Below are 27,643 nucleotides of genomic sequence, written 5' to 3' on the forward strand. Positions count from 1 at the left end.
CCCCCTTCTTCATACAGAATGACACAATCAAAGCACTCCAGACAGATGGCCATCCAGCCTCTGCTTAAAAGCCTCCAATGAAGGAGACTCCACCTGCATCCCGGTCTCCGAAGCAGCAGAAAACAAGCCTGCCTCCTCCTCAGTGTGCCACCTTTTCCAATATTTAAACGTGGCTTTCATTTCCCCTCTCAGGTGTCATTTCTCCAGAGTGATCATGATGCAAAGACTTCCAGAAGGACAGAAGGGAAAGTTGACAAAGTGACGGCTAGAACCATAGAATCATAGAGTTGGAAGAGACCTCATGGGCCATCCAGTCCAACCCCCTGTCAAGAAGCAGAAAATTGCATTCAAAGCACCCCCGACAGATGGCCATCCAGCCGCTGCTTAAAAGCCTCCAAAGAAGGAGCCTCCACCACACTTCGGAGCAGAGAGTTCCACTGCTGAACAGCTCTCACAGTCAGGAAGTTCTTCCTAATAGGTAAAGGTTTCCCCTGACGTTAAGTCCAATCTTTCTGACTCTGGGGGTCGGTGCTCATCTCCATTTCTAAGCCAAAGAGCCGGTGTTGTCCGTAGGCACCTCCAAGGTCATGTGGCCGGCATGACTGCATGGAACGCCATTACCTTCCCACTGGAGCGGTACCTATTGATCTACTCACATTTGCATGTTTTCGAACTGCTAGGTTGGCAGAAGCTGGAGCTAACAGCAGGTGCTCATTCCGCTCCCCGGATTCGAACCTGTGACATTTTGGTCAGCAAGTTCAGCAGCTCCGTGGTTTAGCACACTTCACCACCAGAGTGGCTTCCTAATGTTCAGGTGGAATCTCTGTCATGATCTCCAATCTTTGACATCTCCGGGTCAGCTGACAAAGAACAGATGCCAGCCATAAAACGGGCCAGCCATAAAACCTCAATTACCCTCTGATATGTGAGAGCCCCTATATAAAAGGACTAAAGAGAAGGTTCTGGTATTCTGTACAATAAACCCTGTTGGAATCTACCAGCGTGTGTCTTGGTGCTTTTTCTGGTGGAAGACTGAACCACAGCACAACTGGGAGAAGAGAACCCGACAATCTCCCTTCTTTCCTGTAGTTTGAAGCCATTGTCCCGCGTCTTAGTCTGCAAGGCAGCAGAAAACAAGCTTGCTCCTTCCTCTCTATGACTTCCCCTCACATATTTATACACATATTTTCCTATTATAATCCAGCTAGTATCCTTTGAATACAGTTGTTCCTTGGAGCATTATTTGCTGGGATTTGGCACCAGGATCCCAAAGAGTAAAATCTCCTAAAAGGATCAATGGATTCAAAGAAATAACTACCCAAATTGTATGCTTCATATTTAAATATGAGCGGATAAAGTGGAAATCCCCCAACGTTTTCCAAAACTAGACAACTCTGTAGGTTGAATGAGCCATAAAAAGGCACATAAAAATGCTACTGGGCCCTCACACAACACCAGTCCAAAATGCAACGATGAATGCAAGGCATGCATTGCAGACATTCAAGTTTGCATGCTCTTGCAACAACTTGCAAAAGTCAGTCTCCTTATCAAAGTGACAGAAAAAGAAACACACACACATACATACAAACTAATAATCTAGCTGACTAGAAGGCAGGGAAGTAGGCATTTCTCCGGATATGCACAGCTGGAGGGAGAATGTGTAACATAAACGCATAACGGCTCTGAAAGAGAATGCGCCGGGAGTGGAAACATCTTCGTGATATAATGACCCTCCATAAGGAGTCTGTAAAGGCACCCGCTAATTGTTTCACACAATAAATACAGGGAAAGAAAGAGAAAGCCACATGTTTCCTCTCCGGCCACGTAAATGCCCCGGAAGTCCAAAGCTCAAGATGTTTTTAAGAGGAATTGATGGTGAATGATCTGCCAAAACGATGGATAAGAGGGAGCCCTATGGAAACCAAGCACTTCCAAACCAAGAATATCATGGATCCGTGCTGGAGGATGTGGAAAAATGAAACCTTGGGGTCATACAGATACGGGGTGTGTGGTTTCCAGCAAGTGGAGCTCAATGACCCAAAAGCTGAATGCTAAGGAACGCTAGCCAGATGTTGAGAGGCCAAAAGCAAAGGAGTTTCAATTTCTCTCCAAAGAGACTTACTTGGAGGGAGAGACCATGTGGGTTTTGGATGAGTCTCCTTGTGGAGAGGAAAAGCAGGGTATAAAGAAACAGAACAACAACAACAACAACAACAACAACAACAACAACAACAACAACAACAGCAACAACCACGACCTTGAAAGTAGATGAACCCACATTTCTCTGCCCAAGCTGAAACAAGGACAAGAAGGGGAGCGTTTCTCCAAGAATACTCCATGTTCCTTAAAATCCCATCCTGAGCACACATTTAGACCCAAATCCCGTTGCCAGTCCTGAGTAGACCCATTATATCAATGAGATTTGACTTGCCAGAAAACTATTAATTCCCATGGACCTTATTATTATTATTATTATTATTATTATTATTATTATTATTATTATGACACAGCAAACAAGATAGACATGCTGGATTTCATATCACAAAATCACAAGTCGAACACTTCCCAAGTGTCTAGGACTGTGTGATATTATTATTATTATTATTATTATTATTATTATTATTATTATTATTATTATTGTGCTTTCGAGTGCTTTCATGGCCGATATTACTGGGTTGCTGTGAGTTTTCTGGGCTATCTGGCCATGTTCCAGAAGCATTCTCTCCTGATGTTTCACCCACATCTATGGCAGGCATTCTCAGAGGTTGTGGGTTCTGTTGGAAACTAGGCAAGTGGGGTTTAATTATCTGTGGAAAGTCCAAGTTGGGAGAAAGAACTCTTTTCTGTTGGAGGCAAGTGTGAAAGTTGCAAATGGCCAGCTTGATTAGCTTGATGGACTTGCAGATTCATAGCCTGGCTGCTTCTTGCCTGGATTTTCCACAGACATATAAACCCCACTTGCCTAGTTTCCAATAGACCTCACAACCTCTGAGGATGCCTGCTATAGATGTGGATGAAACATCAGGAGAGAATGCTTCAGAAACATGGTCAGGCAGCTGGAAAATTCACAGCAACCCAATTATTATTGCGGATATTATTATTATTATTATTATTATTATTATTATTATTATTATTATTATTATTATTTATACCCTGCTTTATTATCCCAAAGGGAACTCACCAATCTCAGTCTTGGTCAAACAACCAGTAGCAAAGAAAAGAAAAGCAGAGATGAGTTTCCAAGGCATTCCTTGAAGTTGTTATTAATGCTAAAGAGTAAATCTCCTCTATCCCTATCAGGTTGGAGAAAACGCACTGGTCAGCCCTCTTCGTTCCAAGCTCAGGACAAGAGGAGAAGGAACTATTCCTCCAATGACGGAGACCCCTCCATCCCATGCATTTGATGTTCCCCAAAGCCCAACTATGAGTGCTTTTCAGCAACAGAAACATCATTAAAAGGGAAAACGTTTAAGCCTAAACCCTTTTGTCGGTCCTGAGCAGACCCACGACACGACTGGGATTTGACCTGCCACTGGACAACCCATCCAGGCCACGGCCAAAGAAGCAAGAGAAGAAGAAGAAACATTTTCCATGACATCCCTCAAAGTTGCCTTTTCACCACATTCCCCCAACTCAAGGTTCAGAGCAGGACCCCGTTACCTGTCCGATGCCCAAGCTGAACGGCACGAAGGGAAGGCGGAGCTGTGTGTATATCTGGAGCCTCTTTGGGGTACCCCACGTTTCTTGGTGGGATTTTCCTGCAATTTCCTCCTCCTCGGATGCCGGGGGCAAGCTGCCCTGGGGACTCTCTGAGAGGAGAAGAGTTCAGGCGGTTCACCGGCTTGCTTGCTCCGAGGCTGGCACCGTGGGCAGCACGAGCAATGCCCGCGGCTCAGATTAGCATCGAAATTAGGACATTCATCCTGGGAGTGAAGGACATGATCTAAAGGGGGGGGGGGGTGGTTATGTTCTCTCTCTCTCTCTTTCTCTCTCTCTCTTTCGCTCTCTTTCTCCTCCAGCGCATAGAGCTTTCAAGTCTCCGCGCCTGGAGAGGCCTCAGATCTCTCCCTTCTTCTTCTTCTTCCTCCCTCCCAAAGAGGCCCGGGAAAGCAATTACAATTGTAAATGATGCTGTGCCTCCACTGTGGCTGATCTTTCTTCCCTGGGTGAGAGGGAGGAAGGGAGGCTGGCGCAGAAATGGGGGGAGAGAAAGAAAGAAAGAGAGGGACGGAGAGGAAAGCTTGTTTCCAAAAGGGCCAACCATCTCTTCACCACTGAGCCTGAAGCCCATATGCGCTGCATGAAGGAACACGGAGATGCACCATAGGACAGGTCTCCCCAAGAAATAGGGGGAAAAGGGGGCACCTAGAATCATAGAATCATAGAATAGTAGAGTTGGAAGAGACCTCATGGGCCATCCAGTCCAACCCCCGCCAAGAAGCAAGAAATCGCATTCAAAGCACCCCTGACAGATGGCCATCCAGCCTCTGCTTAAAAGCCTCCAAAGAAGGAGCCTCCACCACGGCCCGGGGCAGAGAGTTCCATTGCTGAACAACCCTTCTCACAGTGAGGAAGTTCTTCCTGATGTTCAGGTGGAATCTCCTTTCTTTCCTGTAGTTTGAAGCCATTGTTCCATTGCGTCCTAGTCTGCAGGGCAGCAGAAAACAAGCTCCCTCCCTCTTCCCTATGACTTCCCCTCACATATTTGTACATGGCTATCATGTCTCCTCTCAGCCTTCTCTTCTGCAGGCTAAACATGCCCAGCTCTTTAAGCCTCTCCTCATAGGGCTTGTTCTCCAAACCTTTGATCATTTTAGTTGCCCTCCTCTGGACGCTTTCCAGCTCATCAACAGCTTGTCTCCAGAACTGGAGACAGTATTCCAAGTGTGGTCTGACCAAGGCAGAATAGAGGGGGAGCATGACTTCCCTGGATCTAGATGCTATTCCCCTATTTCTCAAGATGGAAAACAAAAAGAGAAAGGGAAGGAATCCAGCAGCCCTATGGCTTCATTTCCGTAGAAGCTTTCAGGGGTTTCAACCTGGAGGCAAGGCTGGGGTGCGAAAGTCAATGGCAAAAGGAGGAGGAACTGGAGTGCAAGGACAGCAGTAGGTAAGGTAAAGGTTTCCCCTGACGTTAAGTCCAGTCGTGTCTGACTCCGGGGGTTGGTGCTCATCTCCATTTCTAAGCCGAAGCGCCGGCATTGTCCGTAGACACCTCCAAGGTCATGTGGCCGCTGTCATGACTGCATGGAGCGCTGTTACCTTCCCACCGGAGCAGTACCTATTGATCTACTCACATTTGCATGTTTTCGAACTGAGAGGTTGGCAGAAGCTGGAGCTAACAGCGGAGCTAACGCTGCTCCCAGGGTTTGAACCTGGGACCTTTCGGTCTCCAGCTCAGTGCTTTAACGCACTTTGCCACCGGGGCTCTAAGGACAGCAGTGTGTGCGAAAAAGACCTTGGAGTCCTCGTGGACAACAAGTTAAACATGAGCCAACAATGTTATGTGGCTGCTAAAAAAGCCAACGGGATTCTAGCCTTCATAAATAGGAGCATAGTGTCTAGATCCAGGGAAGTCCTGCTCCCCTCTATTCTGCCTTGACCACACCTGGGATCACACTGTGTCCAATTCTGGGCACCACAGTTGAAGGGAGATGTTGACAAGCTGGAAAGCGTCCAGAGGAGGGCGACTAAAATGATCAAAGGTCTGGAGAACAAGCCCTATGAGGAGCGGCTTAAAGAGCTGGGCATGTTTAGCCTGCAGAAGAGAAGGCTGAGAGGAGACATGATAGCCATGTACAAATACGTGAAGGGAAGTCCTAGGGAGGAGGGAGCAAGCTTGTTTTCTGCTGCCCTGCAGACTAGGACACGGAACAATGGCTTCAAACTACAGGAAAGGAGATTCCACCTGAACATCAGGAAGAACTTCCTCCCTGTGAGAAGGGCTGTTCAGCAGTGGAACTCTCTGCCTCGGAGTGTGGTGGAGGATCCTTCTTTGGAGGCTTTTAAGCAGAGCCTGGATGGCCATCTGTCGGGGGTGCTTTGAATGCGATTTTCCTGCTTCTTGGCAGAATGGGGTTGGATTGGATGGCCCGTGAGGTCTCTTCCAACTCTTATTATTCTATGATTCTATGAAGGCATGCAAACCATGAGCAATGGCATGCTAGAAGTGCCAACATGGGGTAGGGATTATGCACTGGGACAGGACACTGGGAGGACAGGCTTCAAAGGCCTGTAGAAACCCATTGGGTGGCCTTAGGCAAGCTGCACTCTCTCAGCCTCAGAGGAAGGGAAGAGCAAGCTTTCTCCAAATGAAAACTCTGTGGCAACTTAGGGTCCATTTGGAAACTTGTCTGTTATCACTTATTTAGGAATGTATTGAGTCTCACAACACTTGTGAAGAATCCTGAAGAAGGGATTTTCCTGAAACAAAGATTTATAAGCCCGGGGTTCTTTGTTGAGACTTTCCCAAGGACACCACAAGTATCTTATTCATTCCTACGGAGACTCTTCTTAAACACGTTTCTTTTCCATTGTTTATTAATCAACTATAAGACTGTACAGAAGAGTGAAGATATAACTCTTGACAGTCTGAACTACCTCCACCAGGAGTATACAAAATTACATAATGGGATTTAAATCTATATACAGTAGACTCTCACTAATCCAAGCTAAACGGGCCGGCAGAAGCTTGGATAAGCGAATATCTTGGATAATAAGGAGGCATTAAGGAAAAGCCTATTAAACATCACATTAGGTTATACTTTTACAAATTAAGCACCAAAAGTTCATGTTATACAACAAATTTGACAGAAAAAGTAGTTCAATACGCAGTAATGTTATGTTGTAATTACTGTATTTCCGAATTTAGCACCAAAATATCACGATATATTGAAAACATTGACTACAAAAATGGCTTGGATTATCCAGAGGCTTGGATAAGTGAGGCTTGGATAAGTGAGACTCTACTGTATATAAATGAGTGATGGAATCCTGGCGACCGACAAAACAACAAAACTAAACACCGCACAACCTCAAAAATTGACAGCACAACCCCTCATCCATGCCTCTAGGTTGATACAACAAAAAGAAAAGAAAAATAAAGTCCTAATTAGAGGGAGAGGAATAATTGTTTTTATCCAATTGCTGCCAGTTAGAAGGCTAAGCTCTGCCCACTTGGTCTCCTAGCAACCCACTCAGCCCAGGGGACAGGCAAAGTTAAGCCTCACTTAGGCCTCTTCCACACTGCCTATAAAATACAGACCCCACCAGACAATGCCACAGCAACGCGTGGCCGGGCACAGCTAATACTGTATATACGAGTGAAGACAAAAACTCTGACTATATGTATAATCTCTGTTAAAAATGCATTATTGCATATTGTACCATTATATATCCTTGTTCAGCTATTCATTTCTAGATTAAATTGTCTTATATGTTTTAGTATTGTATAACACTATTGTGTATAACAGTTGACTACTTGTTTTGCTTTTTGGTATTTGTTATAGATATCTGTGCCTCTTGGATCAATTTGGAAAGAGCCTGTTGCAACAGCTAAAAAACCCAGTGCGATTCTTGGTTGCTCCTTGGTTGCATCAATATCAAGATAGTAGGGCTGTGTGATTTATGACTTATGATCCAACTTATGAGATCTAACAATAATTTTGCACAGCCCTAGAAAATAGTGTCTAGATTGAGAGAAATCCTAGTCCCATTCTCTTCTGCTTTGGTTGGACCTCACCTGGAATAATAAACCTGTGCCCAGTTCTGGACAAAACAATTCAAGAAGGATATTTGCAGACATGAATAAGAAAGAACATGTGAATGGTATCTAGGAGACTTAACAGAGCACAAGCTGAACCTGAGTCAATTGTGTGATACAGAAGCTAAAAAGGCCAATGTGATTCTTGGCTGCATCATAGGAGTATAATGTCTAGATCGAGGAAAGTCATTGCCCCATTCTCTTCTGCTTTGGTCAGACCTTCTCACCTGGAATAATAACCCTGTGTTTGAGGTGCAGTCCTCAAAGAGGAACATTAAATTGACTCTGCCCCCCTCCCCAATACACCCCATTGCCTTAAAGGTATCACAGCAGGCAATATTTCTCAACTAATTCCTTTCTCAGAGACGTTATCTGCTCCATGCAAGTCCATGAATGTCAAGCAGCAAACCCAACTTCTGTTAAAGAAGAGCTTCCGTCAGGGCTGTCAGACGGACCAATTTGAGGTGATTATGCTGTCAGAGGATCAACCACGTTTAATTAAAATGCGCCTCTATCTACCTGGGCAGGACAGGACTCAACCTGGATCTTCTGGCATCCTTATATGTACCATGAGCCATGGGGTTTTCCCCATCAGAAAAACAGAAAGGCATCTTGCAAAATTGTGTCTATGACATATACCTGCATAGATGGTCCTGTAGACCTTTTCCCCAATATAGAACTATTTATTCAATGGAATGGTCTATTTGGTGTCTTTGTTCACTGATTTTAAACATACCATATATACTCGAGTATAAGCCGACCCGAATATAAGCCGCGGCACCTAATTTTACCACAAAAAACTGGGAAAACATTGACTCCTGTATAATCCGAGGGTGGTAAATTTCAGAAATAAAAATAGATGCAAATAAAATTACATTAATTGAGGCATCAGTAGGTTAAATGTTTTTGAATATTTACATAAAGCTCACATTTAAGATAAGACTGTCCAACTCTGATCAAAACATTATTCTCATCTTCTCCAATGTAAATGTGCTTATGTATCCTTTTAATAATAATAGAGTAAAATAATGCATGTAATAATAATAATAATAAAAAAAATACATCACACAGTCCTAGACATTTGGGAAGTGTTCGACTTGTGATTTTGGGATACAAAATCCAGCATATCTATCTTGTTTGCTGTGTCATACAATAATAATAAATACAGGAAAATAATACAAGTAATAATAAATAGAGTAAAATAATAAATGCAATAATAATAATAATAATAATAAGAAGAAGAAGAAGAAGAAGAAGAAGATCAGAGAAATAGAGATAAATAGAGAAAAATGATAAACGTACCATATATTCTCGAGTATAACCTGACCCAAATATAAGCCAACCAGCATCCTCACCCGAGTATAAGCCGAAGGGGGCTTTTTCAGTCTTAAAAAAAAGGGCTGAAAAACTAGGCTTATACTCAAATATATACAGTAAATGTTGCACAATATTATCAATGCCCGCGGAAGATCTATGCCACGCAGCCATAATGTGAGGAATTAGCCGATATATGTTCCTCCCATTATTCACAAGATCTTCTCTTCAGATCCAGACATAAATAATCTCACTCCATTCTGCTGAGATCAGACCTCACCTGGAGAAATATTGCACCCAGTTCCAGGAAACACAGTTCAAGAAGGATATTGACCAGTTGGAAGGCGTCCAGAGAAGGCTGGCCAAAGTGGTCAAAGGTCTGGAGGCCAAGCTTACGTGAGGAAGAAGCTGAACAGGAAGCAACTGTATGAAGCGGCGGCTTAAAAAGCCAATGTGATTCTAAACTGCATTAATAGAAGTCTGTAGTCTCCTTCTTTGGAGGTTTGAAACAGAGGTTGGGTGGCTATCTGTCAGGGGTGCTTTGATTGTGCCTTCCTGCATGGCAGAAGAGGGTTGGGCTGGATGGCCCTATGTGGTTCCAACTTTACGAGTCTATGATTCTGTGAGGCTAGGAAAGTCCTATTTCCACTCCATTCTGCTTTGGTCAGACCTTCTCACCTGGAATAATAATCCTGTGTCCAGTTCTGGGCAAAGCAGTTCAAGAAGAAGATGGACAAGAGAAAGAAGACCAAAAGGCGTGAAGGTTTGTAAGCCATGAAGCCCTATGAAGAACCACCAAAGTTGTCCAGAGAAAGGCAGACTGGTATAATTATTTAGAAGGATGGTTTATGGAAGAGTCAATTGGCTCATTTACTGCTGCTCTACAGACCAGGACACAAAGCAATGCTTTCAAACTTCAGTAAAAGCAACCCCACCTAAATGTTGGAAAGAAGTTCCTGAGAGCTGTCCAGTCACAATATCCACTCCTGCTTGGGAGTTTGGTGGAGTTTGCTTCTTTGGATGGCCATCTGTCAGGAGGGATCATATTGCTTCTTCCTGTATGACAGAATGGGCTTGACTGGATGGCTTTTGAGGGTCTCCTCCAACTTTAGGATTACAGTTCCACCATAGCTAATGGCTAGTTACTTTTTCTCAATGAAACAGACCGCTTCCACTGTGGTGGAGGCTCCTACGTTGGAGGCTTTTAAGCAGAGGCTGGATGGCCATCTGTCGGGGGTGCTTTGAATGCGATTTCCTGCTTCTTGGCAGGGGGTTGGACTGGATGGCCCATGAGGTCTCTTCCAACTCTACTATTCTATGATTCTATGATTCAATTCCTCAAGAAAGCCTGCCAAGAGTTCATTGACTCCCAAAGGATTCTTGACCTATCGAAAGAGAATGTGGTTTGTTTTAGGAATGAGAAAAAAATTATTCCAAAATATTTGGAAAAGAGTTAGGAAAATATTTCTCAAGGGTTGAACTATCCTGGCAAGAAAAATCCTAGACTGACAGGTGCAAAAATACTTGTAAGACTAGGGGGGGGGGGGGGATATATATATATTCCATATATGCCATGACTGCTATTTTTACCCTTTGCGACTTATGCTACACAAAATTTGCACCTGATGGTTTTGTGCAGAAGACAGCATTCTCCTTGGCATTGCATTCTGTGCAGGATAGGCAGCCTTTTTCTGCACAGAATGTGTGATTTGTTTTGTAAAAAAAAAGCACAACTTTGGCAACAGGACAGTCTTTGAAGGCTTTGACACAGCGAGAAGAAAACCGCCAATGTCGTCTGTTGCTTCCTTTGAGAAGAAAATTAGCAAAGAATGACACCTTCCACCTCTTGGTCTATATAAGGTTTTGGGAGGAGCACGGAAGGATTGACACAACTAACAAAAGGGAAATGTTAGAGACTGTAGTTTGGCAGAAAAAGGAAATGCACAGGGATACGATGGGTGACACTTGACTTGAAAGCAATCAATGTGAAAGGTGTGATATTTCCAAAAAGCATCCTCTCTCTTTCCCTGAGAAAGAAGCAAGTGACCAGACTCAGAGTTCCATTGCAGATCTCCCACTCCCACAAATATACACAATACTTTTTCAAAACACACTCCTTCCCTTCCAACTGAAAAGGAGACAGATGATCAGACTTCTGCTTTCCATGCAGATCTGTCGCCCTGCAAATTCACCATCTCTGTCCTTCCCATGGAGCAGAACATGGTGAGTGACCAGACCAGCTGTCTGCCACAATCTTATACAACAATTTTCTGCTGATGATTTTTTCAAAAAGTTGAAGAAGATGCAAATAAGTGACAAGTTGTTTTTCAGCTAAAATTTGTTGACTCCCATCAGTTCCTGGACAGATGTTGACTTTCCTTCCTTAAGTGATCATTGGTTTTCTTTCTTAAGGAAATTAAATAGTAACATAACTGCACAACCACATATAATATAATGACCCAGTTCGGGATCCTTAGCAATTTGGGGCTTTCTTTTGCTTTTGCAGACATTTTCACCAAGGTGCAGAAGCAGAGGAGCCTCTTGGAGGATGCAGCCCAGCTTCTGGCCGAAAACCCCAATGGACCTGTGCCCGAACCGGGAAAGCCAGCCTGGTACATGAACCTATGAATCCCAAAGCAAGGTAAGAAGGAGGGACCCAATGAAAGTCATTGGCTGCAAAGACCCCGGAGCCATTCCCCTCCACCTGTTTGCTTCTTCAAGTTAAAGAATCCAAAACGGGGGAAAGACCTGGCCTAGATGGAGCACATACAACTCCTTATCGGCTTTATTTAATAAGCGAGGAATTGGCATCTAAGCATCCTCACTTGATGCTCTGGACCTTTGGAAATAAACTATGAAATGGGAAAAAGAAGCCAAAAAAGTATTTACCAGCTTGTAACTATTTACTCCTCCTATCAGACAACTGACTTGTATGTGCACGAGAACATTATCCCATGCACGTTTGTGGGCTGGAAACTGATTTAGAGGCAGGGCTCACCTTTCCAGAGCAATAAAAAAAATGGCAGGAAAAATATTCCCCTTGAATTTTAGGAAGAATATTTTAACAGGTGACAGAGAGAGCAGCAGAATGTCCTTTTGCCACCCAGTCCCTTCTCTGGAGGATTTGAAGCAGAACCTGGATGACCATCTGTCAGGAGGGCTTGGATGGTGCCTTCCTGTCTGGCAGAAAGGTTGGACTGGATGGCCTTTGGGGGTCTCCTCCACTTCTGTGATTCAAGGCCTGCCTCTCAGACTCCACGCCAAAGTCCAATCCTTGACCAGTCCTTCATCTCAGCCTTTTGCTTTCATTCCTTCCAACCAAACCCATTTGCTGTGCCTGTCTCCTCCACTTTCCATCAAGCCCTCCAGCCTCCCCCCCCCCCTTTGATGGAATAAAAGAATTTACTGTAACACCCGCCTTTGTATGAGAACAGCTAAAATGACAGTCTTCCTGTGGCCATCCCATTTCCCATCGCAGCGGGAGTTAAACGCTTCTGTGTTTTCCAGCGTGAGCCACTCCAATCTCGAGAAATGCATGAAGACTACTGAGGGGGTCTCCATTTCTCCAGGACAATTCTTGTTTACTCTTCGCTTTGCTACAAGTTGAGTAATTTTCCGGAGGAGGAACGCAGGAGATGTTTGCAAAGGCCGGCACACCTTTCTGTGTTCCTGGACTGGGGGGAAACCCAGAAAACTATGCACATCTACAGTCAAATTAATGCAGCGACTGATCATTTCCAGCAGCTCCCAGGTCCTCATCATCTACCAATGGAACTGGGCCCAGAAACAGTTTGTCCATCTTGGCGACGTGTCAGATGTGATGGACATCCAAATGGTCAAGCATTTCCGGGTCAAGCGGGACAACTACTTGTGCCTCAGTTGCTACATTGGAGACTCCAAGGTGGTCAAGTGGGACAGGCCACGCTTCACGGAGGTGCAGACCCTCCCCTCCATGATCATGGAGGCCTTCCCAGTGGCCCAGCACCAGTACATGGCCTTGGGCAGCAACTTCTCATTCATCCACATCTACCTCTGGGACGAAGAGAAGCAGAGGTTCTCCAAGTTCCAGGAGCTCTCCATCCAAACACCGGGCACTTTCCACATCATGCCCTTGGAGGACATGAACATCGTGCTGGTGCCCAGCTTTAAAGGGAACACTTTGGTCTACAAGCACATCATGGTGGACCTCAACTTGTAGACCAGGGGGGTCCTGGGCAGCAACTTCTCATCCACCCACATCTACCTCTGGGAGGAAGAGAAGCAGTGGTTCTCCAAGTTCCAGGAGATCTCCATCCAAGCACCATGCCCTTGGAGGACATGAACATCCTGCTGGTGCCCAGCTTCAAAGGGAACACCTTGGTCTACAAGCACATCGTGGTAGACCTCAACTTGTAGGCTGAGGGGGGGGGCCTGGGCAGCAACTTCTCATTCACCCACATCTACCTCTGGGAGGAAGAGAAGCAGAGGTTCTCCAAGTTCCAGAAGATCTCCATCCAAGCACCATGCCCTTGGAGGACATGAACATCCTGCTGGTGCCCAGCTTTAAAGGGAACACTTTGGTGTACAAGCACATCGTGGTGGACCTCAACTTGTAGGCCGGGAGGGCTCTGGGCAGCAACTTCTCATTCACCCACATCTACCTCTGGGAGGAAGAGAAGCAGAGGTTCTCCAAGTTCCAGGAGATCTCCATCCAAGCACCATGCCCTTGGAGGGCATGAACATCCTGCTGGTGCCCAGCTTTAAAAGGAACACCTTGGTCTACAAGCACATCGTGGTGGACCTCAACTTGTAGGCCGGGAAGGGCTCTGGGCAGCAACTTCTCATTCACCCACATCTACCTCTGGGAGGAAGAGAAGTAGAGGTTCTCCAAGTTCCAGGAGATCTCCATCCAAGCACCGTGCCCTTGGAGGGCATGAACATCCTGCTGGTGCCCAGCTTTAAAGGGAACACCTTGGTCTACAAACACATCGTGGTGGACCTCAACTTGTAGGCCGGGAGGGCTCTGGGCAGCAACTTCTCATTCACCCACATCTACCTCTGGGAGGAAGAGAAGTAGAGGTTCTCCAAGTTCCAGGAGATCTCCATCCTAGCACCGTGCCCTTGGAGGGCATGAACATCCTGCTGATGCCCAGCTTTAAAGGGAACACCTTGGTCTACAAACACATCGTGGTGGACCTCAACTTGTAGGCCAGGGGGGCCCTGGGTAGGAACTTCTCATTCACCCACATGTACCTCTGGAAGAGAAGCAGAGGTTCTCCAAGTTCCAGGAGATTTCCATCCAAGCACTGTGCCCTTGGTGGACATGAACATCCTGTTGGTGCCCAGCTTCAAAGGGAACACCTTGGTCTACAAGCACATCGTGGTGGACCTCAGCTTGTAGGCCACGGGGGATATGGTCCTTCCTCACCCACCACCACAGCTGCATCTCTCATTCCTCCTGCCTCAGCACTGTAATTACTTGGAGCAAAGCTTATTCATTGTCCTGCCTGAATCCCTTCACCTCTACACTAGGGATGGATTCAATGATGGGCACCAGATGCCCAACACCCAAAACAACCAGGCACCTGATGCCCATTAAATTAAAAATGCAGTTTGGTGCCATGGCTCAATGTTGTGGCATCATGGGATATGTAGTTCGAGGCACCAGAGAATGGGGAAGACCTTGTAAATCTACACCTTCCAGAATCCCAGGGTATGAAGCCATGGCAGTGAAAGTGGAGCCAAACTGCATTAATTTGTCAGTGTAGTTTGCCTATGCCTGGTGTAAATGCACCATGAGACCCAAGTGAAATGCTTATACTTGCAAAGCATTGCTTACACAGACATGAAATAAATATACAATGGCCAAAGAAGAGACTGTAAACAAACCACGGATCTCTCCCAACAAGTCCCTAATGCCCCAAAGATGTTGCTTTTCTTCCGAAGGTGTTGTGTGTTTCCACCTGGTGTGCTTTTGCAGCATTTACATATTCTAAATATTGCAATTAAGGGTGATTTTTAAAACAAAATCCCCATAATTTTCAAGTGACAGATACTAATGACAAGTGTTCAGGATTGCCATTTGACTACCAAATGAAGAGCGTTCACCTGCCTTGGAGAAAAGGCAGACCACCCAAATAATTTCAGAAACTCAGCCTCACATTCCTGCATTGTGAATCCAAATCCTATCAATGGATGTGGGGCCTCTTCTACACCGACATATACAGTAATTCAAATTATCAAAGCAGATAATCCACATTATCTGATTTGAACCGGATTATATGAGTCTATACTGTCCTATAATCCAGTTCAAAGCAGAAGATCTGGATTCTGTATGGCAGTGTAGGGTCCCTTCTACACTCCCATATAATCCAGATTATCAAATCAGATAATCCATATTATCTGATTTGAACTGGATTATATGAGTCTACACTGCCCTATAACCCAGTTCAAAGCAGATAATCTGAATTTTATATGGCAGTATAGGGCCCCTTCTACACTTCCATATAATCCAGATTATCAAATCACATAATCCACATTATCTGCTTTGATCTGGATTATATGAGTCTACACTGTCCTATAACCCAGTTCAAGGCAGATAATCTGAATTTTATATGGCAGTGTAGGGCCCCTTCTACACGCCCATATAATCCAGATTATCAAATCAGATAATCCACATTATCTGATTTGAACCGGATTATATGAGTTTATACTGTCCTATAATCCAGTTCAAAGCAGATAATCTGGATTTTATATGGCAGTATAGGGCCCCTTCTACACTTCCATATAATCCAGATTACCAAATCACATAATCCACATTATCTGATTTGAAATGGATTATATGTGTCTATACTGTCCTATAATCCAGTTCAAAGCAGATAATATAGATTTTATATGGCAGTATAGTGCCCTTTCTACACTTCCATATAATCCAGATTATCAAATCAGATAATCCACATTATCTTATTGGAAACGGATTATATGAGTCTACACTGCCCTATAATCTGGTTCAAAGCATATAATGGCAGTGTAGAAGGGGCCTCAAAGGGGCCTGAATTGCTTTGCCCAAGCCACATAACCACGTCTACATGATGGAACGAAAGCACTTTGAAACCACTTGAATGCGATGGGATCTTGAGAGTTGTAATTTGACAAGTGCTTGGGCCTTTGCTATAAAAAAGGACTCCACAACATTGAGCGGTGGCAGCTAAGGTGGTGCCAAACTGCATTAATTTCACAGTGTAAATGGACTCATTGAGTTAATCTAGGAGTGCATCTACATTGTGAAATTAACGTAGTTTGACACCACGTTAATCGCCATGGCCCAAAGTTATGGAACAGTGGTATTTGTCAATTTGCACTCTTTGGCAGAGGTGGCTACAGAACCTTGTAAAACTATAACTCCCACGATTCCATAGCACTGAGCCATGGCAACTGAAGTGGTGTCAAACTCCATTAACTCCACAATGTAGATGCGCCCCGGCTACAAGGAAGAGCACTGCAAACATTATTCCCATATACGTCATCACATATACCTGTTGCAAAGTTTTACACTTATTTCAAATTGTTGATCCCTTTTACGTAGCTCTGCAAGAACTAATTGTTTGATAGTTTTTTGAGCCTATGTGTCCATCCTTTCTCACAGTTTTACGCGGTTTCCATTGATTTTACTCCTACACCTCCCTGGAATAGAGATATCTGAATGAATGAATAAATACATAAATAAAGAGTGCGCAGCAAGAAATGCTTACCGAGCAGCAGTGGCACCGGATGAGTCAACTCAGAGAGTTGAGCCAAACCCAGGCAGCTCCCGGCCAAAGCCATGCGCAGGCGCAAACGCGGGCCAAGTCTAATATCAGGGCAGGAGAGGGCAGCGGAGATGGACCCAGGGAATCATTTTCTGCTGCGGAGACCTTTGGATGCCTGCGCTATGCTTCTCTGAAAACGGTGTTTTGATGTTAAACAGAGCAGGAGAGGGCTGTAACCTATTTAAAAGGCAAATTGTCTCTCCAGGAGGCTTGGAGAAGAAGCAGCGCTGCCTTTTAGGGGTCAGGAGGAAAAAGTTTATTAAGAGTTTGCAGAAGGGAAAGGCTACTAATATCAAATGAGGGTGAGACCAGACTTGGAAACAGTCCATGCAAAAAGGGTCTTCGCAGACCACAGGCTGAACATGTGCCAAGAGGGGCGATGCGGCAATGCACAAGGGCCAGCGTGATTCTAGGCTGCATTAAGAGGAGTCGAGTGTCTAGATCAGGGGTCCTCAAACTAAGGCCCGGGGGCCGGATGCGGCCCATCGAAGCCATTTATCCGGCCCCCACGGCACAAGGGCAGAAGGGGGTTGGACTAAATGATCCAAGGGGTCTCTTCTTCTCTTATAACCCTATTATTATTATTATTATTATTATTATTATTATTATTATTATTATTAACATTGAGGCTGAGTGGCCACCTGTCAGGGATGCTTTGCTTGTGCTTTTGGTGCGCAGAAGCAGAAGGGGGTTGGACTAAGGGTCTCTTCCAACCTGCTTTTTTATTATAAGTATGACACAGGAAACAAGATAGATCTGCTGGATTTCGTTTCACAAAATCACAAGTCGAACACTTCCCAAGTGTCTAGGACTGTGTGATGTATTTTCGGATGATGCACGCAGATCCCAGTAGGGTGGCCTTCTGCAGTTAGCAGATCATAATTTTGTCAATGTCTATTGTTTCCAAATGCCGGCTGAGATCTTTTGGCATGGCACATTTATTATTATTATTATTGTTATTGTTATTATTATTATTAACATTGAGGCTGGGTGGCCATCTGTCAGGGATGCTTTGCTTGTGCTTTCAGTGCACAAAGGCAGAAGGGGATTGGACTCAATGGCCCAAAGGGTCTCTTCCAACCCTCATTATTATTATTATTATTATTATTATTATTATTATTATTATTATTATTATTATTATTATTGCTCAGTGGCCAACTATAGTCCGGCCCGCCAACAGTCCGAAGGATCGTGAACTGGCCCCCTGTTTAAAAAGTTTGGGGACCCCTGGTCTAGATTAAATGAAGCAATAGTCCCATTTTTTTCTGCTTTGGCCAGGCTTTGTGAAGGAAATAACCCAGTGCCCAGTTCTGGGCAAAGCAATTCAAGAAAGAGACGGACAAGTTGGAAATATGTCCAAAGAAGGGCCACCAAAATGGGAAAAGGTCTGGAAGCCATGGATTCCTCTGAGGTTTGGTTATGTTTGGGGCCCCTGATGGCGCAGCGTGCTAAAATGCTGAGCTGCTGAACTTGTGGACCAAAAGGTTGCAGGTTCGAATCTGGGGAGTGGAGTGAGCACCCACTGTTAGCCCCAGCTTTTGTCAACCTAGCAGTTCGAAAACATGCAAATGTGAGTAGATCAATAGGTACTGCTTCATCGGGAAAGTAATGGCGCTCCATGAAGTCATGCCGGCCACACAATCTAGGAGGTGTCTATGGACAACACTGGCTCTTTGGCTTAGAAATGGAGATGAGCACCAACCCCCAGAGTCGGACACGACTAGATTTAATGTCAGGGGAAAATCTTTATGTTAACCTTGGATATTTTTAATTTGGAGAATGGATGATTCAGAGAAGGTGGCATGAGAATCATGTTTAAATATGTGTTGTTGAATGCTTTCATGGCCGGAATCACTGGGTTGCTGTGAGTTTTCCGGGCTGTCTGGCCATGTTCCAGAAGCATTCTCTCCTGATGTTTCTTCCACATCTATGGCAAACATCCTCGGAGGTTGTGAGGTCTGTTGAAAACTAGGCAAGTGGGGTTTATATATCTGTGGAATGAAGTCCAGCATGGGAGAAAGGCAAGTGTGAATGTTGAGGCAAGTGTGAATGTTGCAATTGGCCAGGTTCATTAGCATTTAATGGCCTTGCAGCTTCAAAGCCTGGCTGCTTCTTGCCTGAGAGAATCCTTTTTTGGGAGGTGTTAGCTGGCCCTGAGTGTTTCCTGTCTAGAATTCCCCTGTTTTCTAAATGTTGTTCTTTATTTACTGTCCTGATTTTAGAGTTTTTAAAATAGTGATAGCCAGATTTTGTTCATTTCTAAGGTCTCCTCCTTTCTGTTGAAATTGCCCACATGCTTGTGGATGTCAGTGGCTTCTCTGTGTAGTCCGACATGGTGATTGAGCATTGCTGTGTTCTCAAATAATAATCATCAAAAAAAAAAGTATTTCCTCAGACAGGAAGCAGCCAGGATTTGAAGCTGCAAGGCCATTCAATGCTAATCAACCTGGCCAATTGCAACATTTACACTCTCCTCAAGCAGACAAGAGTTCCTTTCATTGCTATGGCTGAATGCAATGGCACCCTGGAAACTGAAGTTTCACAATGTCTTTGCCACTTTCAGCCAAAATGCTGGGGTCTCATTAAACTATAACTCTCATAGTTCCATAGCATTGAGCCAAGGCAGTTCAAGTGGTGTCAAACTGCATTAACTCTACAGTGCAGATGCACTCGAAGCCTCGTACAGGTTTCGTGCAAAATAAGTCCTAAATACCAAGTATTATTCGGAAACGGAGTCATTTTCAGAAACTTTCTCAGAATGGCAGGAAAATTGGTGAAATTACCGTCTGCTTCCTTTGAGCACAAAATTAGCAAAGAATTACATCCCTGAGATATTTTTTTTTACCAGAATGACTGCAATTGAGTTTCTACGCGTTTCTTCTTCCTTCCCCCTTAATCCCGACTGCTAATTTTCGGCAATTTTGACTCCTCTTGCCAAGTGACAGCACAGCTCCGCTACCGCTGTTTCATTATATTTGGCAAATTGCACTGAGAGGCAAGGGAGTATTTCTCATACATTACAGGAAATTCTATATGAGAGCGGGGATTTTTGGCGACTTTATGTTCAAAACACGTGTGGCGGCTTGTCATACATGAAAGATTTTATGTTTATTTGCTCAGGACTTGCCGCTAATCTGTTTGCTTTCACATTCCGAGCTGGAAAACAGCTCTCTGCGAGTTTGGGAAGGTCTCTGCAAAAGCCTTTAGTTGTTTGCAAGGAGATTCGCTGTCTGCCCGAGTTCCTTGTGCCTTTTACTCTTTTGCGAATCCTCTCACGTTGGCCGTTTTCCGGAGGAGAGGAAAACAAAAAGCGGACCATTAATTTTACTTATGTGCCGGGCAAAAGGAATCCATTTTCCAATTGAAGCAGCCAAAATAATGTCTGGAGTCAGATCAGGCGCATCTCTAGTCCGAAAGAGGTGAATCAAAGGTGTGCAAGCAAAGCTATCTCCATTTAGGACACTAATAGATTGGACCAGGACACAACACTGCAAGGGGTGGATCTATCTAATGCAGTTTGACACTACTTTAACCAACATGGCTCCAAATTATGGAATCCTCGGAGTCATTCTTTGGCAACATATTTAATCTCCTCTACCAAAAAGTGTTGGTGCCTCACCGAACTACATGTTCATGGCATCACAATCGATGGCAGTGTGCATTGACACTGTAGCATCAATGCAGAGTGACACTACTGTAGCTGGGCTGTGGCGCAGCTGGCTAGTAACCAGCTGCAATAAATCACTACTGACCAAGCGGTCATGAGTTCGAAGCCCGGGTCAGGTTAAGCCCCCGACCATTAAATAGCCTGACTTGCTGTTGACCTATGCAGCCCCGAAAGACAGTTGCATCTGTCATTTAGGGAAATTTAGGTACGCTTTATGCGGGAGGCTAATTTAACTAATTTACAACATCATAAAACTGCCAGCAAAACACGAGGAAAGGAATGAGGAAGTACAGCCACCAGTGGACAGTGAAGCAACAGCTCCCCCTGTGGCCGGAATCGTGAAGCTGGGAAAAAATGTTAAATGCCTCTGTGTCTGTCAATACTGTATGTTGTTTGTCTGTTGGCATTGAATGTTTGCCATATATGTGTTCATTGTAATCTGCCCTGAGTCCCCTTCGGGGTGAGAAAGAAGGGCGGGATATAAATACTGTAAATAAATAAATAATAAATACAATGCTATGGAATCATGGGAGCTGTAGTTTGCTGAGGCACAAGCACTCTTTGGCACAGAAGCCTAAGGACATGGTCGAAGGACAACTCAAAGGGTTCCATAGCATTGAGCCCAGAACTGGACAGTGGATTGTTCTAGGAGAGGTCTGATCGAAGCACTAGATGCCTCTGGATGCAGCCTACGAGGGTTGAATGAAAAGTAATGCCTCCACCTTCGCTACTTGGGTTTGGATTGGAGCATTTTAATAAATCAAACGCAAAAATAATCCTTAGAATGTGCTCTTTAACTACCACTATTCACTTTTCCACATTATCACCAGGCAATTGGATACATTTCTGCCAATGATGAACAAGTTTTCTGAAGCTGTCACGGAAGAAGTCGACACTCTAATTCAACTAATTCAACCAGAGAAATCAGCCATAGCAGAGCATTTGATGAACCAGCCTGGACACAGTATATTATTTGAGAACACAGAAATGCTGGACCACTCCAACAACTATCATGTCAGACTACACAGAGAAGCCACTGAAATCCACAAGAAGCATGTGGACAACTTCAACAAAAAGGAGGAAAACATGAAAATGAACAAAATCTGGCTACCAGTATTAAAAAACTCTAAAATCAAAACAATAGATGGAAACTAACACTCTGAAGGCAGAGGAACCCCAAGGACGGCTATTGACTGAACAAAGGATCCCACCAGGCATGTGACAAACCTTTCCAATGCTAATTAGGGTGATTAACTAAAACATTAATGCTGGCTTCCCAGTGACAAAGGGCTCTTGCCACACCCTTGACTCTCCACAGATATATTTTTTATCCATACCTCACAACCTCTGAGGATGCCTGCCACAGATGTGGGCGAAACGTCAGGAGAGAATACTTCTGGAACATGGTCACACAGCCCAAAAGACATACAACAACCCAGTCAACACTCTGTTTCCGCAACCGGCGTCTCACAGGACCCATCGTGCACAGATCTTCCAACAGCCAAGCAAAGCAATAATGTGACCCACACGTTCTTGTGAAATGCTGATTATGCTTGAAATTTGTCTTTGAGTGATACAATGATTGTCCTGAATTAATCTGTCAAGCTTTTGCTTGTGAAACTCGGTGGTTGCTGTCACAGGACATCCAACTCTTTGTTTGTCACGCAAGTCAGATATTCCCACAGGACTCACATCAACACAATCACCATAAACCACTTGCATTCTCTGATAGATCTCCTTTGGGGTGACATGTTCTGCTGTCAAGAATTCAATGACTGCATGTTGCTTAAGTCACATGGACCGACCATCTGCGCAGGGTTCCCTACTTTGCACTTTAACAATACAACCGTTCAATGCTAAGGCTTCCCTCCAAATGGAACTCACTGTAGAGGAGAGTCTACTGAACAAGCCAGAACCTGCCGCAGACCAGGACTGCCATCTGTTGAGGAGTTACGAAGGTGGAGGCATTACTTTTCATTCAACCCTCGTATGTCACCAGAACAAATACCCCTCCCTTCCAGTCCACTTCTGTTGTGACCAAAATAGTGTTTCTTGTTTTTTAAAATAAAGTTGGGTTTACATAAGAAAATAAAATAAAATATGCAATTGACACCTTTCTAACTGCCAATGGCTCAATGCTATGAAATCTTGAGATTTACAAGTTTTTTAGCTTTCTCTGCGAAAGAGTGCTAGTACTCCTTCTAACTACAAATCTCAGGATTCATTAGCATTGAGCCATGACAGTTAAACAGCATTCATTCTAAAGTGTAGACGCACACTTCAACCAGTTTTCCTGGGAGTAAAGTCCGGTGTGGTTTTCCTTCTGCACCAACCCAGTACTTAAGCCTGCAAAGGAGTAGACAAAGGGCAGCTGCTTTCGCAAGGGCTAGCCTTAGCCAGATCGAAGAGATAAATATTCATTACTGTATAGATCACGCTAATTGAATTACCAAAGGACGACACTGGACAGTCGAGCAAACAAGATGATTAAGGTTGGCTGGAATGGAAAAGTTTTTCAAAGGAGTCGGAAAATAGGAGCAAGATGAATTTGGAGCTCTATAACAGACATGGCAAACTTTGGCCCTCCAGGTGTTTTGGACTTCAACTCCCACAATTCCTAACAGCCTGCCGGCTGTTAGGAATTGTGGGAGTTGAAGTCCAAAACACCTGGAGGGGTCAGCTTGTTTTCTGCTGCTACAGAGACTTGGATGTGGAGAATGGATCAAATTGTAGGAAAAGAGGTAAAGTAAAGGTTTTCCCCTGATATCAATTCCAACCATGTGGTTTGGTGCTTATCTCCATTTCTAAGCCAAAGAGCCGGCATTGTCCATAGACACCTCCAAGGTCATGTGGCCAGCATGATTGCATGCAGTACTGTTACCTTCCTGCTGGAATTGTACCTATTGATCTACTCACATTTGCATGTTTTCAAACCGCTAGGTTGACAGAAGCTGGGGCTAACAGTGGGAGCTCACCCTGTTCCCCAGATTCAAACCACTGACCTTTTGGTCAGCAAGTTCAACAGCTCAGTGGTTTAATCTGCTGTGCCTCTGGGGGCTCCGGGAAAAGAGATTGCACCTAAATATTAGGGAGCAATGCCAATACAAGAGTTATTGAACATTTAAATATTCTCTTTTGAAGTCCAGAGGAGTCTTCTTCTCTGGAGGTTTTGATGGCCATGTGTCAAAAGGATTTGGATTGGATATCTCTCTCTCTTTGGGAGTCCCAACTCTTTGATTCTACTAAGAGGTCGGAAACTAGCCCTTCATAGAAATGATTCATGTTGCAAAGAGAACAGACCATGATGGCCATTTCTAATGTCTGAAGAGATGTAGCAGCTGGAGTTGCTCCACAAACTAGAATCTGAGCCCATGGATTCCAATGGACAAGACAGAGATTCTGGAACATGGCCATAAAGCCCAGTAAAACTCACAGCAACCCAGTGATTCCGTCCATGAAAGCCTTCGACAACACATTCCACCTAAATATTAGGAAGAACTTCCTGAAGGCAAATTATGTTCAAAAATGGAATGTTTTGATCCTGAGGATGCTGGACTTTTTTTTTCACCTTGGAGATCTTTTAACAGAGGTTGAATGGGGCATTTCCCAGGGAGGCATGGCAGAGGGATGGACTAGATGGCCTTTGTGGCCCCTTCCCAGGGATCTAGGATTCCTTCCGAAATATGCTTATCAGATTTTTTCATCCATGGATATGTTGTTGTGTGCCTTCAAGTCCTTTCCAACTTATCAGGACCTTATCATGGGGTTTTCCTGCCAAGATTTGCCTTTGTTTTCCTCTGAAGCAGAGAGAGTGTGACTTTAATGTCAGCTACTGGCTTTCCATGAACTCCCCTGACATAGGCTAATGCTCACAAAGCTTAAATATGCATATGCAGCTGAAATTAGAGAAAATTGGTATAAAATATTTTAGATGTGGTATCTGATCCCAAATAAAATAGCCAAATACAACAAAGGCAAGATAGATGGAATGTGCTAGAAGTGTGGAAAAAAACATTGGCACATTCATGCATATGTGTTGGGAATGCAAAAAAGCAAAGAAATACTGGGTATTTACTGAGGTAAATAAAAAAAATGGAGAAAATTGTACAAAACAATTAGAATTTAAACCTGAATGTCTGCTACTGGGAATAAATGATCTACAGTTAGACCAAAACACAGGTAGGATCATATTTTATCTCACCACTGCAAAAAGAATAACTCTAGGTCAGATATGGAAAATGAAAGAGATACCCGCTATAGAAAAATAGATGTCAAAAGTACTAGATACAATGAATATGGACCTACTAACGCAAAAACTAGCCCAAAACAGAGCACCAAAACAGAATGGACTGGAGAATACTGATAGACTACAAAAAGAAGAAAAAAAATACTATATATGTAAAACTAGATTAAAGAGAGCCCCAAGGCGAATATTAAGAATCATATAGTTAACTATACAAAAGCAAGGAACATGTAGAAAGAAAAATAAAATAAAAGGAGTCATTCGAGGGATCTGGAAGTTACAGACAATTAAGGCAACTATTTATTCACTTATATTCTGGATAGGGGTGGGCCTATTTTTTTTCTCTTTTTTATTTGACCTTTTACTTTATTTCTCTTCCTTTGCACTTGTTTCTATACTTTCTCACTTTCTTTAAAACACATTGTTTGTTGACTTTTAATGTATCAGAAAAGGAAAGAATTAGATCAAAGGTTGTTTTCAAACCCCTAATAAAAATGATTTCTAAAAAAAATCATGCTGACTCTGCCCTATGGACATTTCCCAGCTATGAGATGTGGTCATCACAAATTGTTTAATTGAAAGAATATAGTACGTGTAGAGTTGTTTTTGTATGTACAGTAGAGTCTAACTTATCCAACACTCGCTTATCCAACGTTCTGGATTATCCAACACATTTTTGTAGTCAATGTTTTCAATATATCATGATATTTTGGTACTAAATTCATAAATACAGCAATTACTACATAATACTGCGTATTGAACTACTTTTTCTGCCAAATTTGTTGTCTAACATGATGTTTTGGTGCTTCATTTGTAAAATCATAACCTAATTTGATGTTTGATAGGCTTTTCCTTAATGCCTCCTTATTATCCAACATATTCACTTATCCAACATTCTGCCAGCCCGTTTATGTTGGATAAGTGAGACTCTACTGTATTTGAATTTGGACTAATGCATAGAGGAGTTTTAATATGAAAAAGCAACTCTGAAGCATTTTTGGGCACAAAAAAGAGCATTTTCTGTGCAGGAAATATCTCTATACAGAACTATTATTTTCTGTGCAGAAAAAAATCTTGTTTGGGATCTTTGTGCAAAATTTGGACGGGATTAATGTTTGGGATGGAAACATTGCTATTTGGCACAGGGTCCTCTCTGTACAAGGCAATCTCATGCAAATTGTGCAGAAAGTAAGTGCTGAATTGCAGGCAGGCACCAAAAAATTGTGGCTTTGGAAAACTTTCTCGCAGCAGGAAGAAAATTGCCCAAATTGCTCCTCGTTTCTTTCAAGAAGAAAATGACATCCCTACTTTTCCAATGATCAGCCAGGACTTTCTGTGCACGGTGTGCACTTTGTGTGTGTGTACTTTGTTTCCCAAAGAGAAAATAATCTTGCTGTGTGGACAGACAGCTTTCTGAATTTGTGGATACGAAAAAAGCACAGAAAGTTTGCGGAGGCTGCAAATTGGTTGACAAGGACATTTCCCCAAAGATAACTCGTTCGTCTCAAAGAATAGTTTTGTGACTTAACAGCTCTAACTAACCTTCTGGAGATCGTAGTTCAAATCCTCTTTCAATCATGGAGACCCAGTGGGTGACCTTGAACAAGTCACACTCTCTCAGCCTTAGAGGAACAAATCATGCCATTAAAAAATCATGATAGGGCTGCCATAAGTTGGAAATGCCTTGAGAGCATGCAACAAAACGGTGCAAGAAACAAACTCATTCTGTAGCCATTGTTCGCTGAGATATACTCTCCTGAACCATCTGAATCTCTTTTTACTCTTTGTAGAAAGTAAGTAGTGGGCTGGTGACACAGATGAGGTTTCCTACCATGCTCAGGGCTCAGCCTTGCAAATGTGAAGTTAAAACACTCTACTAGCTAGAAAGAACCCCCAAAGGCAATCAACAAGTCCAAAACACCTGGAGGGAGGGACTGTCGCACCTCAGGCTAGCTTCACCTTGCTATATACACCAAACTGCACACAGGTTGAAGTCTTTTTAGTTTATTAGAAAATAAAAGATAAAAAGTTCTTTAAAAGCAAAAGTAAAGTTCCAAAAGATAGTTACAAAATAACGCCTTAGAGAATAATTCAAGAAATCATCAGGAACAAACAAAGTTCCATTAGAGCATGACAAAGTCCCAGGAACATGAACACAAGAGCAGCAAGATAATCCAGGAAAACGAGAGCTTGCTTCTTGGTTGAACGAAAGTTGCTTTGACAAAGGTTTGTCTCCAAACGCACTGCTTTAATACCCTTTGCAAAGCACGAAAGCATTTCTCTGGCCTCTAACCTCCCTCTTGTTTGTAATTCTCACACTCCTCCGAACCCTGAATTCAGCTTGATCTAAGGAACCTGTCTCGTCAAGGTCAGCCTGCTCGTTAGTTTGCTGAGCCTTGTTATCAGACTGAGAACTGTCCTCCTTTTCCAAGTCCATTTGCACCTGGCTAGTTTCAGTATCAACAACATCATTCCTGGCTGTGGGAAAATGAACTTGCACTCTCTGCTCCTCATCTCCTACAACAGGGACATTTTGAACCTGATTGTGAACCTGAATCCCATCATCCTCATTAGAGTCAATCTGAGGTTCCAGCTGAGTCACAACAGGGCCCAAGTTTGCCCGTGCTTGCCCTAGAGTCTTCTAACTTCTCAACGATCTCTCTAAGAATTTGCTAGGCAGTGTATTTATTTTTATTTATTTATTTACAGTATTTATATTCTGCCCTTCTCACCCCGAAGGGGACTCAGGGCGGATCACATTATATACATATAGGACAAACATTCAATGCCCATAAACACATCAAACAGAGACATAGACAGACAGACGCAGAGGCAATTTAACCTTCTCCTGAGGGGATGTTCAATTCTGG

The 27,643-nt window shown here is 43.6% G+C and overlaps 2 protein-coding genes across 3 annotated transcripts in view; one reads left to right on the plus strand and one right to left on the minus strand.

Moving 5' to 3' along the window:
* cntfr (ciliary neurotrophic factor receptor) overlaps positions 1 to 27,643 on the minus strand; it is a 645,331-nt gene that overhangs the window by 532,574 nt on the left and 85,114 nt on the right. The window contains exon 1 of one of the 2 annotated variants that reach the window (XM_062972628.1): positions 3,661 to 3,680. The exons of the other annotated variant lie outside the window; for it this stretch is intronic. The gene's annotated coding sequence lies outside the window, so the exon portion shown is untranslated. Of the gene's footprint in view, positions 1 to 3,660; positions 3,681 to 27,643 lie in introns of those variants that run through there. 2 annotated transcript variants of the gene reach the window in all.
* LOC134295918 (leucine-rich repeat LGI family member 3-like) lies at positions 12,795 to 13,274 on the plus strand. Its single transcript, XM_062969418.1, has one exon. The coding sequence runs from the start codon at positions 12,795 to 12,797 to the stop codon at positions 13,272 to 13,274; it is 480 nt and encodes a 159-aa protein (XP_062825488.1).

The sequence above is a fragment of the Anolis carolinensis genome, chromosome 2, assembly GCF_035594765.1.
Source record: "Anolis carolinensis isolate JA03-04 chromosome 2, rAnoCar3.1.pri, whole genome shotgun sequence".
Taxonomy (NCBI): Eukaryota; Metazoa; Chordata; class Lepidosauria; order Squamata; family Dactyloidae; genus Anolis; species Anolis carolinensis.

Bases quoted from the DNA above. Each gene is read 5' to 3' on its own strand.
- LOC134295918 (XM_062969418.1), top strand. From the start codon at position 12,795: ATGCAGCGACTGATCATTTCCAGCAGCTCCCAGGTCCTCATCATCTAC.